Source organism: Dryobates pubescens, chromosome 13, assembly GCF_014839835.1.
Source record: "Dryobates pubescens isolate bDryPub1 chromosome 13, bDryPub1.pri, whole genome shotgun sequence".
Lineage (NCBI taxonomy): Eukaryota > Metazoa > Chordata > Aves > Piciformes > Picidae > Dryobates > Dryobates pubescens.
The window spans coordinates 20,985,839-20,999,167 of record NC_071624.1 but is presented as its reverse complement, the minus strand read 5'-3'; the positions used below and the strand labels follow the sequence as shown (position 1 = coordinate 20,999,167).

The 13,329-nt window shown below is 49.9% G+C and overlaps 1 protein-coding gene across 2 annotated transcripts in view; it reads right to left on the bottom strand.

Annotated features, from left to right (window-relative positions):
* CUX1 (cut like homeobox 1) overlaps nucleotides 1-13,088 on the bottom strand; it is a 380,313-nt gene extending 367,225 nt beyond the window's left edge. For both annotated transcript variants that reach the window (XM_054167076.1, XM_054167074.1), the window contains exon 1: nucleotides 12,956-13,088. In XM_054167076.1, the coding sequence (XP_054023051.1) occupies nucleotides 12,956-13,018 (63 nt within the window). In that variant the 5' untranslated portion in view covers nucleotides 13,019-13,088. The remainder of the gene's footprint in view (nucleotides 1-12,955) is intronic.
* Nucleotides 13,089-13,329: the final 241 nt, after the last annotated feature.

Here is a 13,329-nt window from a genome sequence, read left to right as displayed (position 1 = left end):
TCTGAAGCAGTTTTGCCTTTGGCTTCCTTCTTCCTCAGGTGGAACCCTCAGATCATTCTCTTCCATCTCTGGGGCTCCTTCTGACACTGTTCTCCAGAAACACAGACATGGAGGATCACCATAAGCACTAAAATTGATGCCAGCTCCCACACCTACAGCCCCAAAAGATTTCAGAGTTTTTAGCCATCCCAACAGTGTAAAGGAGCAGATTTTAACAAAACCACTGTGGCACTGTGAGGTCATTCACACCCAGAGCACCACGCTTCAACTGGAAACAAGCAGCAACAGGAGCTGAAGGGTCCCTTTTGGCCATGAAGCACTTTGCTTTAATGGTTTCCATAATGTCAGCCTTGGTCAGAGCCTTTCCATGGCCAGCTGCCAGGGTGATACCAGGCTACATACCTGAAGAGTGTTCAAAGAGAAGGGTGCCTGAAACACAGGAAACTGCTATCGTGACCCATATTGTGCAGACTCGTTTGCACTTTGATCTCCTTCCCTTGCAACCACGCTGCCCTGTACCCACCAGATTCACCTGGCACGGTCAAAGAAGGAATCAAACCTACAAGTTCTGGTAACAAATCCAGTTAAAGCTGCCGGTTCCCGTCTTTAGTTTTCCTTAAGGAGCAGATGGAAAGCAGCAATAACCATCTGTGTAAAGCAGCAGTAAGTGTGGAGCACGAGAATTCTACCAAAATACACTAGCAGGGTCAGTCCAGTCTTCCTCCACCTGCCCTCCTCAAAGATTCCAAACCAAAACCAAGCCCTCTTGTGAAAGAACCCTTGGCACCTTTGACAGTAGCACAATTCAGTTCTGGATCCTGGGAAAGTTCCAGTTTGGGAACAAAGTTCTGCTTTGCTGGATTTAACCCCCACTCACCTGAGTGTGCTCCTCACCCCTGCTGACCTGCTGGGTAAAATATCCAGCATCCACGCCCCACCACAAAATTGATTAGCAGTAAAACTAAACCATTCCTCTACATGCAAAGCAGCAAATGTTTTGGAATCCTTCAAGATCAAAGCTACTCTATTAATAAAATTATATTTTTATATTCCTTGCAGCTGAAAAATCCAATTAAGTTATTACAGTGACCTTTCACCAGAGAACTAACTACTGTCACAGCGAGGAGGAAGTATCAGCAGACACCCTGAGCAGGGTTCCAGCAAAAATGGGAGAGATACCAAAAGACACCGAGTTGTTTTACTTCAGTCACCAGGATGGTAAAGGATGGCCTAATTCAATGGAAAGATCTGAAAGGCTTTTATTAGGTCTCCAAAGCAGAGTAACTGACAGTTAAACAAACAACGTGTCAGGCCTTAAGTCAGTATTTAGAAAGGAAATTTATAATGAAGAGCTGACAATCAAGAAACCCTACAAAGGGGCTGCTGCCAACCCTCAACTTCTCGTTTAAAAACCCCTAGCTAGAGCCTGAGAATTTCTTACCACTGAAATTAGCTCTCTGCTTTGTTGGTCAAATGCTGACAGCAAATCAACAGGTCACAGAAACATTGTGACTGATGACTCCGTTCTGCCATGACCTATCCAGATGCAAACGAGAGAGCGCAAGGAATGCCCCAAAACAATAGGTGGGTTTTTTCACACCGGACATGCATGGTAGTTCACCACCTGCCACTTAATCTATCTGCACAAAACCAAAGTTCACCTAGAAAATGCCAATTCCTGCATATACCCATGTATGAGAAGCTTCCACATTTGCTCATGTGCTCCAAAAGGAAGCCTCCAATAGAGACCTCCTGCTTCCATCACCTTTCACCGGCAAGGACCTTAAAGGCTATCAGGAGTTGCAAGCACAGGACACTGAAGACATAACAACCTTTGGCACAGCAGGCAGCAGCCAAGCACAGAAAGCACCTTTCACAGCACTGAGTGACTGAGCAGAGCATGCCCCAGTCCCAAACTCACTTTTCAGTGCAGCTCCCTTGCAGGAAAGTTCATTTGGAAAAGGTGGCAGATCCAGCAGCTCTGGGGCACAGTGACCACTTCCTAAATTCCCTAAAACTGCCTGAACTACCACCAAGTTCTTCTAATCCTAGTTCAAGCAGGTCTTCACACTCCAGTTTTAGCCTTTAAGTCCTATTTAGAGGACAGAAAATCCCAGAGAGTGACATTAATCGAGTTTTACTTAGCTTGGCACATTAAAGAACTAACTATTCTCGGGATATGCCAGGACATCTCAGATGCTAACGGGTTTGAACTTATCTCAAACAAGCTGATCACAGCACAGTGAGAGAGCTGTTTTAATCCTTCAGTGCTGTAGTTAACATATCACCAAGAAAAAAAAAGAAATCCCACACAGTTCCAGACACATGAGCTGATGGCATGGAACACAGCAAAGGACTCCCAAGTCAGAGAGGAGCATCAGGCACTGCACAGAAAAAAGCAGCTGTACGAAACAAGTTCCCAGTTGTGGGACTGACCCGAGCTCTGTCTGCACATACCTAAAAAGCCTGGAAGTGGCTCTTCCTCACGAGAAAACAGCAAACAATGTTTTATACATAAAACCGAGAGCATGGCTTTGTAGGGCAAGTTAATTTGAGCCAAAGCCTGATCTAAAACAGGGAAATAGTTCCCGGTCCTGCAGGGTTTAAGGACCATCAGAAGCACAGACAGCAGCCAGAGTCAAGTGGGGCACGGCTCACACCAGAGGAGCTTTCTTTGTCAGGAAAATAAATTCACACAGACCCAATCTTCCCTCCTTGCTGCCTGCTTCACCACAGACCTGATGCTGCTTCTATCCTGCAAAGCAAAAGCACAGCAGCCCCCTGAGTTTACCCCTACAAAGCAGCACCAAGCGACTTCTGAAAGGACTGAAAAAGATATTCTGAGTTTCAGCAGTAATTAGGAGTGTAACGCATGTTTGCTCGGGAAAACAGGCAGGGTGTTGTGACAGCAGCAGGGAGATGAGCTGAAGACACAGTATTAGCAAGCTGCCCTTGTCCAACATCCCAAAAATTTCGATAGCAAGACTCCATGCCAAAGAAAACGTGCCAAAACCTCTGGGGAAAAGAAAGCCAGAGCTCCTGAGAGAGCCAAGGCAGAGCTGGAAGAAGGGAAGAGTCAGCAGGGTATTCACAACCTTTTTACTTAAAATACATCAAACCCTCACGTAAGGCACTACAGAGGTGTCTCCACAGAAAATCAATTGCAAGACAACTGGCTCCTTGTTTTTAAATGTTTAATATCATCCCAGCTCCACAATTAGTATTAGACAAGCAGCTACGCTCATACCAGACATACCAAAGCCAAGCTAAGCACTATCAACATTAACACACACACACAAAAGTTGCAACAGAAAAATAGATGCTTAGCCTGCAGACAAAATGAACCAGATCATGTTTCCAATCACAGACAAAGGCTACATTTTATTTCTGCCTGAAAATTAAGCAGACATCTTTAACTGATAACATGACACAAATTTATTCTGACATGCGCAGGCAATAAAATGTCTAAATACCCAATAAAACTGAAATGGAAAATAATTACAGACAAAACACAAGTAGAAATTTTATTGAGCCCTTCTGACAGCATTTGTATTTCACAAAGAAACAACAGGGATTAAGTTGATTAGAAACATGAGATAAAGGCAGAGAGTGAGAAGCCACCGGACCAGTACGGAGAGATTCATCTCTCCTCACAAGTTAACCACCGGCCGGGTCAGAACAGGCAGCTCCTTCCCACCCAAGCTCGGTCAGAAGGCTGCCACTACGCATGTGTTCAAAATTAAGCACATGTGATAATGCTTTACTGGGTCAGGGCCTTTGTGTTGTGCTAAACAGGGATAAAGCTCATTCACCTTTGCAAAGTTCAGGCAGCTGAGCGCAGCGGACCCGCCCGCAGCGGCAGCCGGCAGCTCAGCACCTCTCCAGCCTCATAGCTATGCGGGAAGCAAAGGCATGCAAAATGAGGAGCTGATCAATAGTTCTGATGGCACAAGCAGACATCTAAATCATAACCTCTAACCCTGCTGACAGCCTTAGCAGGCTATCGATACTTAGACTACAAAGCCTGAACAGTTTGGATAAGAGATAAAAGTCGCTGCCAGGAAAAGTTTCAAGCTGCCTCATCCTAAGTGTTCTGAGAATAAAAACTGCAGCCTTCAGATACGACTCTAACACCTTGCACAGCAACTGCTCTGAACACATCCCTCTCTTTGGCCACTCAGGGGGCTTGTCAGTCCTCATGGCTTGGGAAAAGCCATGCTGCCAACCGGGGATGCTCCTTCACCCCAGCTGGCCTGTCTTCCTGAAACAGGGAGCTGTTTCACACCGAGGGCAGCAGCCAGCCAAGGACTGCAGGCTTAAATGATGCAACCACAAACTGCCAAAGATTAAATTCGACGTTTATACTACTGGGCATCTTGAATGTATATTTTAAACAGCTTTTGATGCACAGAAAAGTCTGAAGGGAAACCTGGTCTGGCCCTCAAACAGTTTACCAAAGAACACGCAGGTAAAGTGAGGATCTGTGTACGTATGAATGAGTGACTCCAGATGATAGTTTTATAATCATCTGCAGGAAACATTTTCTCCCAGTGATCCAGCACCAATCAGAAACAGTATTATTTCAGGACACTCAGCTACTCAGTTCTTTTTTCACATTCATTTCCACAGACACTGCTTCCAGCAACACGCCTGCAAAGCACTCAAGAGTGCCTCTGTGCAATCCATTTTAAAAGAAACCTAACAAAGGTGCACAACAAGGTTTTTTTTATCCATAGCACAGAATTAAGTTGTAGCAAAAAGGAATAGCAAGTGCTAACTCACAACCTTGCATCTCAAAAGTGCTCTCAAAGAGCAGTGAGGAGCATTATCAATGTTTTCCAGACAGAGAATTAAACAGGCAGAGGCCTGGTGACAGGCTCAGAGGCTGGAGCAGACCCACAGCAGAGCTGAGGACAGACAACATCCACTGCCACAGCAAGCCACAAACTTCCAGCTTATTTCAAAGCTACTACTACCTAGTTGTTCAAACTGAATCCACACCAGTTTCAGGCTCTGGGCATTAGCACCAGTTCCCATAAGCATTACTGCCTGAAGTATAGATTTTTGATGCAAGCCATTCTCGTTAAGAGAAATCTTCTGTGCTCCTTAAAACATCAGCAACACCACACAGCACCAAACACCTCAAAGAGTACCAGAGAGAACAGAAGGAGTAAGACGTCGCTCAAACTTCCACCCATGTTTCATCATCTGCAGCATCACCTTTCAGCTTCACAGTTCACTTTCTGTAGGAATTAAGCCAGGGACTGCCATGCAAAACACTACCCAAGATACATCTATTCTGGCTTTCTCTAAAATAAAGAGGACAAAAGCTTTTAAATTGCCTCTTTCTTCTTCTGTTTTTTTTTCTCCCACAAGTAAGGACAATGAGAACACTTCTACTATTCATAATACCTGAAGTGGTTAAAAAGCTAGCAGGAACTTAAGTCTTGTTTGTCACAGGGCAACATGAAAAGCCTGTCAGTGCCCACAGCAGTCAAACCATCACCCTGCTATCTCCCATACACATCTTCCCAGGATGTTTCCACAGGCACAGTGTGGTTGCAAACCCCAGGCTATCCTTTTATAGGTCAGCCAGTGCAGGTGAGCTGGATTTGATTGCAACACTAGAGCCCAGCCTTTGCTGGGAGCCCCTCTACGCTGCCCAGCTGCACTGCCGAATATTTATATAAATGCTAAAATAAGCTCTCCTCGTCCCCACACTGCACTGCAGTAAGAGTTTCATTTCCAAGTCCTAGGCTTAAGCTCACTCCTTAACTCCTTCCTTTCTTCACTTCCTTCTATCCCACCCAGGCCTTTAAACAGCATCATTTCCCCCTCTCTTGCTTTTATTTTGACTTCCCTGCAACACCACTGTCCTCAGCTTGTCTCTTGTGAGCTGCAGGCAGAAGCCAACATTTCTCAGCAAGGAAAGCATCAGAAGCGATTCAGGTTCCCTGTATGCACACATCCCAAACCCCTAAAGCAATCCCACAGTGACACAGTAACACAGTAGTACAGGACCCTCCAATCTCCATGGCTTGAGGGATGCCTGAAGGCCTGCAGGAGCTGGCCCTCAGCTGGGTCTCACCTGCATACATGTGCAATGCACACCTGGGCTCACCTGACCATTCAGCAGTGGAGCCAGCATAACGAAGGGCCCAGCTCCACTCTGACATAAGTCCAGCCCTTTACCAATATTTAAACTCTCACCTCACTCACAGAAGCCTTATAGTGGCACTGCCAGATGCTGTTATGTCCAAGTTTGCTTATTCACAAAGATACATTTCAACACAAAAATCAGCAACAACAAGAGCTGCTCAGCTCTGATGTATGAACTCCTCTGAAAAAGCCTCAGAGACAGCCATGGCCTACATCCTCACATGCCTCAAAAAGCTCACAGCCAGAAACACAAAGGTATAGAAGATTTTAAAGCATCTCAGTACAGCAGCTCAAATATTTTTGTGCATCTGCTTTTGAGCTTTTCAAAGACAGAATCATCTTTACCTCTTTTGTCAGAGCTGATGGCTGTGGGTCCACGAACTTGACCAGGAGGCAGATAAGCACCTCCCCAGCTCCTCTCCTTCCACCTCGTGAAACAACAGCACAACTTCAGCCCTCACGGAAACGTCCTTATTACCCCAACTGTCGACAATGGCATTAAATTTTTGCCAGGCAAGGAAGAGAGTGAGTTACCAGCAAGGCAAAAAAGCACCAGTCTGAAAGGCTCCAACTTCCAACCCTGGGCCACTATAATACACCTGCATGGAGCTGTCAGGCCACCTCCCAGCCTCAGCTCCTTTACACAGAGAAATGATGGGATTCATGCTAAATACTTCACTCTGCACATCACAGAAACAACCTTGTAACAGCACAGCGAGAACTGCTGTCTCCAGTCAGAATCAAAGCAGGAGCAGGATCAAGGGGCTCTATCACAAACGGCCCCTTGTGCTGGACAACAGGCAAGACCACAGCCACGTCCAACCTACACCCAGCACCTGCACACTGTGTTTAATAGCCCTCCCTCTGCATTTCCATGTTCTCCACAAGCCCAGCAATGGAATATGCTGTATTTTCTTCACTGTAGTTAACAATAAAGCAGAAACTACTACGAACTTACCCGCCTTGCCATACCAGAGGCAAGCTGAGAACACCCAAGTCACAAATCAGGTAGGATTTATCCTAGCTTTACTATTGCAATTGAGAGAGGTCTAACTTTCTCTCACATCTCCTGGTGAACTCAACACCACATCTGCAACCCCATGTGACCACTCCTGTGCAAACCTCTTTGCCCTAGACTCCTTGTCTTCTGCTCACCACCCAGTTTCGGCTTTCTCCCTCTCAGCTTCACATGCTCCCTCCTCTCCTGCATGCAGCGCTGGAACATTGTTGCTGCATTCCCAACCCCGAAAAGATCCTGTTTTCAACACCTTGCCCATGAAGTGTATGAGGAACAACCAAGCAGAAAGACGAGCAAGGAATAAAATGTAACACGTGCAAGAGAAGCCTGAATATGCAAGATGGGAACTTACTAGCCTGCTTCCATCAAAAGGACAAGGCAATGAGCACTGCCTGCTGGCGTCTTGAAAAATACTAAGCATCCACACATGGATCTGTTCTCTAGCCACTAAATCAACTGCCTTCATTCTCAGCCTCCGTGTGAGCAAACTGAAACTCTGGATGATGCATTTTTCTACATCCACTCTTTGCATTACAAATCAGCTTGGGAATAAAGAATAATTGTTCACTGGAATTCTCGCCCGCGTGCCGTTTCTCCTGCAGCAAATGTTTCAGCCCTAACTTATTTGGTACCGTTGGACACAGCCAAGGGGTGCAAGCCTTCCTCACACATCTCCCAGCCATCAGCACACTTCAAACCCTCACTGCTGCACTTCTGAGGACATCAGCCAGCTAACCACAAACTTGGCACGAGAGCAGCGTGATTGACACATGCACTACCTCTGCCACGTTTCAGAGGGGCATGATTTCATTTGAGGAAAAGGAAAGGGGGATAGGAATTTTTTCAGATAGGTTCTTTCCAAGGAACAGAACTCAAGGAATAAGATTCAAGGAATCCTATGAAAGCCAGGCTCTCGAGCCAGAAGTACATCAAGGGCCTTTCTTCGAGGATGTAATGTGTGTTAGATGCCCAGGGACGCCACCACAAAGAGCCAGAGCTTCCTGCTGCAGGGAAGCAGCAACTATCAGAGTACATCGGCAGCAGTGCCTCAGCTTTTACATCCTCCTCAGTTCCCTGTATTGCATCTTCCTGCAGGTCTCTGATCAGCTGGAGGGAACAGAAGCATATTTACAGCAGTTAAGAGACTCTTTTCCTGCTGCACATTTAGCTACCACTATTAACAGCAGAGCTCTGCCTACTTGTAGGACAAACTGCAAGTTCTACAGCGACCTGCACAGCTAAACAAAATCAGACACCGGGACGTGAGCGCCGATTCCACCTCTGCTGGAGCACATTAACTCCTTCACCTAAAGCAAACCAGCTTGTGCTCTGGTACAGGCAGAGCCAGCTAAGAGATGCCAACAACTCCACCTGGTTCCAATTCAATAATAGAAGCACTTCAGCATTTAAAAGCTTCTCATTGCTGCTTAGTTCCTCCAGATTTTGTTACAAATTTTATAATGCTGTAAGATCAATGGTTTACATTAACCAATTAGTCACGGCATGCACACAACTAATACCCCATCCTTACTTCGACCATCTATGATGCAATACCAGGATGAGATTTTAAGAGAGAAACACTTGAGCAAAATTTGCCTTTATATTCTCATTCCCTATCCTGACATCAACAAGCCACGGCCTCCTACTCACAAGCACCGAGAAACTGCACTTTGTGCCAGTGTGTGCCTGTCCTTAAAAGCTAAGGTGACATTTTGAGCCTTGTCTTTATTGTCAAATTACCTCAACAGATAGTTTGTTAACTTTTCAAACAGTATTAACTTCTCCTATTCATCCTTAGATTCCACTTAGATCCCAGAGCCAAGCTGGACTTCCTCATAGACACTGCTGGTCAAAAAGGTCTGGCAGGACCAACTCTCTCCTCTGGTACAGATCAACAGACACAGATGCTCAGAAAGGTTAAGCACAGTCTCAGAGGACTGCATGTCAGACCCACAGGAATATGAAGATCGTTCTCCTTCTCCAGTAGAAGGCTGGGGTTATGGTGAAGGTGCCACCACAAACTACAACGTCCAGACAAGACCAAGCAGCAGGTAACCTTTGCCTGCAGCACAGCAGGCTCACGCAGATCACAATTTTCCCCAACCAGTTTTAACTGGGGGGCAACAGCACTTCTCCAGGGATTCAGTTCACATTTACTGCCCCAGTATTCTCTCTACACACTCCCTTGCCCTCAGTTGGCAAACACAGGTCCATCTCCAACCCTGTGACAAACCAGGCAGAAATGCCACCCTAGCTCCATCGTTTCTTTAGGAGCTGGAACAGCTCTTCCTGGAGAGAAGGGTTAAGTGCTCAGCTGCACGCCTCTCAGGGAGAGTCTCAAGCAAAGAGCCACGTTTGATACCTGCAGAAAACTGCCATTTTTGCATCTCATATTCCATTTGTGAACAGACCTTTTTGTTCTTTAATCCAAGTTCTGAATTATTTAATCCTTCCTCCAACTGCTGAAATCTCTCTCCCTACAAACAAGAGCTTATTTAGCAAAAGGAAATAAATAATTAAGGGAGTCAGACCCTCAAGTGTTCCCAGCTCTGGTTTTAATTAATATTGATAAAAACTCGAGAAACCTGCTGCTTGATATCACATAGCAGGTCGAAGCTCATCAACAGTTAAATGTCTTCTTCTAACAGAAGGCAGAAGAGGAAGTTGCAAGCAGGCAGGGTGCACGTCGCTGGCTGCCAGCGACAGGGGACTGACTGCACAGCCTCAGCTCCTCACAACTTTCTTATGCAGAAGAAAGACAGCTTCAAAGCCACCTAGATCCAGAGCTACATGAGCTGGGGTTTACGGGGCACAGCTGTAACTGTGTCCAAGCATAAATCCTTCAGGTTTGTTGGTTTTTGTTTGGTGAGTCTCCCCCCCCTCCCCCGGAACAGGGTAATGGAAGTGCAGACGAAAGCATTTTGATTTTCTCTAATTCCACCCTGGAAATACGTTACTCAAAATGAATGACGGGGGAGGGAGGGAGGGAGGGAGGGAGGGATGGACAGTCGTGAGGCTGAACTTCATGCTCAGTAAGGATAGTTTTTATAGCACATTGCTTCATCCGCAAGTGGGAGTAAATATTACACTACCACTTCGTGCAGATGGGTGGATAAAAAAACATAAACGGCTAATTTGAAACCAATTAACTATTCAGCATATAGATGGAGGTACTCTCCACATCTCTGGTCACTCCAGGACTCCCCACAGGCAGGCAGCCTGCCTGCCGAGTGAATAAACTTCGTGCTGCACCCAGCGCCCGGTGAAGCCGCCGAGAAGCGAGCAGCCTCAACCAGCACCACAGACAAACAACCCCCAGCCCCCCAAAGCAGGCGATGAAGACTGTTCAAGCAACTTTAAGCCGGTGCTCCCAGAAGGCTTCAAAGGAGAACCCACAAGCTGTTCAAGTCAGACTGTCACATGCAGTCTGCAAAAACAAGAGGAAGCTTTGCAGGGTGATACTCCACAACAGGTTTTACAGTGTGCACAGGAATTAAATTATGAGAAAAGTAAGCTTTATTTCCCCCCCCCCCCCAACTAAACAACAACAAAAAAATCACACAGAACAATCTATCAAAATGCCATTGGGCTGCCTTCGTTACTTCTTAGAATTTAATTTCCACGATAGATACTTTAGGGTAATATGTTTTAATCAATAAGCATTTCTGAAGGCTTTATTTTTAAGGGGAACGTTTGGACTCCTTCCCTGTTAAATCTCACGCCACGGCGGTGACGTGCGGAGCGTTTATTTTCCTATGCTAAGCAAGTACAACCACACATACACAGAGGCAAAAGCAAGAGTCCACAATTAAAGATGTCAGACCTTGTTTAACTACATCTTAATTTAATCCATTTTATTTTATACAGTCCTACATCTGGAGCTCATTTGCTCTATTCCTGTAGGTATTCTGGGTCACTATTAAGAACCCTTTTAAGTTAGCAAAGTTCAGCCAAGTCTACCTTAATCCAAAGCCTTTAAAAGAAACAATAAAACCCGAAAAGGGGAAGGGGGGGTTAGAAAGAAAAGCCTGAACCAAAACACTCCTTTACCCCACCTCCTAATGCACCTGAAAGTCAGCAGGCACCAGCCTCACACCACAGACCCTGCGCAGCACTTCCCGTTTTAGGGGTTGCTGGGTTGTTTTCTTTTTTCAGCATCGCTCCCACTAGCTCACCCCCTGTAAGCCACGCCGAGGGGAGGGGAGGGCGTCGGGTCCCGCTTCCCGGCTCCCCCCCCGGCCGCATCCCCTCACCTCCAGCGGGGCTGCGGCTCTGCCCAGCATCAACGCACCATGTCTCCGCCTGCCGCAGGGCTCCGGCCGGGTACCGCCGAGCCCGCCTCGGAGGGGGCCAAGGGTGGGCAGCCGGCGGCTTTCGAGCCAATTTATTTAAACGGGAGGCACCGGAGGGTTTGAAGAGGCAGGGCAGCGCTTTCCTGCACCAATCAACTGGGAGAAGCACGCATGTTGCAATCCCATTCAGCGGCGGGAGCAGCACCAATTCATCCTTTGACAACCTCTTCCCCCCCTCCCCAGCCCGCCCAGGCCTTATCTATCGCCCAGCAATTCTATTAAACACTGGATCTGCAATTTCCTCAGGGCACGCACCCAACGGGTGAAGGGAAGCTGGTTTGCGAGGACTCTCCTTCGGAGGACACAAGACTTCTAGGCTGTTGTGAACCAGCACAGTACAGCATCAACATTCCGCTCATCTGTCAGATGCTGGGCGGCAGAGAGGCTGGGGAGCCGGTGAATTATGTAAGCCTGCCCTCCCGCCGCCGGCGCCGGCCATGCCCCGCCGCGCCGGACGCCCCCGCGCCCAGCCGGCCCCGCACCGGCCTCCTGTGCCCGCCGGGGGCCTCCCCGGCTGGGCGCTGCCCCCGTCCTCCCGTACACCCCCTCCCGGGGCCGAGTGAGGCCGGGCGCTCGCCCTCTTCCCTCCCCGCGGGACCCCGCAGCGGCTCCATCCTCGCCCTCCCCCCCTCCCCCGCCCGCCTGCGGCGGCTGACCACCACCACCACCTGCCCGGCGCGGTGCCAGCGGACCGGCGGGAGCGCGGCGGGCCGGAGCCCCTTGCCCGCCGGCGGCAGCGGAGGGCCGGCACCCCGCGGCGAGGCGAGGCGGCGGCGGCGGCTGGGCAGCGGCGGGGGAGCGCCCGCCTGGCCGGCACCACAGCGCCCCCAGCCCCCGCCGCTCCGCGCCTGCACGCCGAGCCCGGCCGGCTCCCTGCGCCCCCACACAAAGTCCCAGCACTCGGTAAACTTTCCCCGGCTCCCGGGGAGAAAAGGCGACGGGGAAGCGGCGGCGGGAAGGGGCAGGCGGAGGGGGGGGGGGGCAGGAAAGCAGAGAGGCGCGGGGAGAGGAGCGGCCGCCGGCAGCCCCACCGCCCGCCCGCCGCCTCGGCCGCCCTTTACGGCCCCGGCCGCCGGGGGGGAACGGGAAGCGGGGAAAGAGAGCAGCCCGGGACGGAGCGAGCGAAGCGGCGACAGCCCCGGCAGCGCCGGCTCCGGCGCCATCTTGGGCTGATCGATGAATTGAACAAAGAGGATCAATTTCCGATGGGGCCGGTGATCAATGGCGGGGGGGGGTGGGGAGGCGGAGGGAGCGGAGCGCCGCGGCCGGGCGGAGCGGGGGGTTCCCTTTAGGCGGCGCGGGCCGGCAGCGGGAGGAGGAGGGGGAGGCCGGGCCCGAGGGAAGGCGGAGAAGGGAAGGAGGGGAGCGGGGGGGGGGGGGTCCGGCGGCGCGGCCCGGCCGGTGCGGCGAGCGGGGGGAGCCTGACCTGCAGCTGCTGTAAATCAAAGCGCTTCCAATATTGAAACATCGATCCCACATTGGCCGCCATCTTGAGACATATTGAGACAGAGTGAGCGGCTGATAGAGAGAGAGGGGCTGGAGTTCAGGAGCCGGGAGGGAGGGGGAGGGAGGGAGGGAGCCAGCGGGAGGGGGGAGGAGGGGCGGGGGGGCAAGGGGGAGGGAGGCGGGCAGGGAGCGCCCAAATCCCGGCCTGGAGCCCGCGCCCGCCCGGAACACGGACTCAGACCGCGCGCAGCTGGGGCGGCGGGGGGGGGGGGGGGGCAGGGAGGGCAGAGAGGGAGGGGGCGCCGCGCCCGCGCGAGCTGACAGGGCGCGCATCGTCCCCCCGCAGCGCGCGTG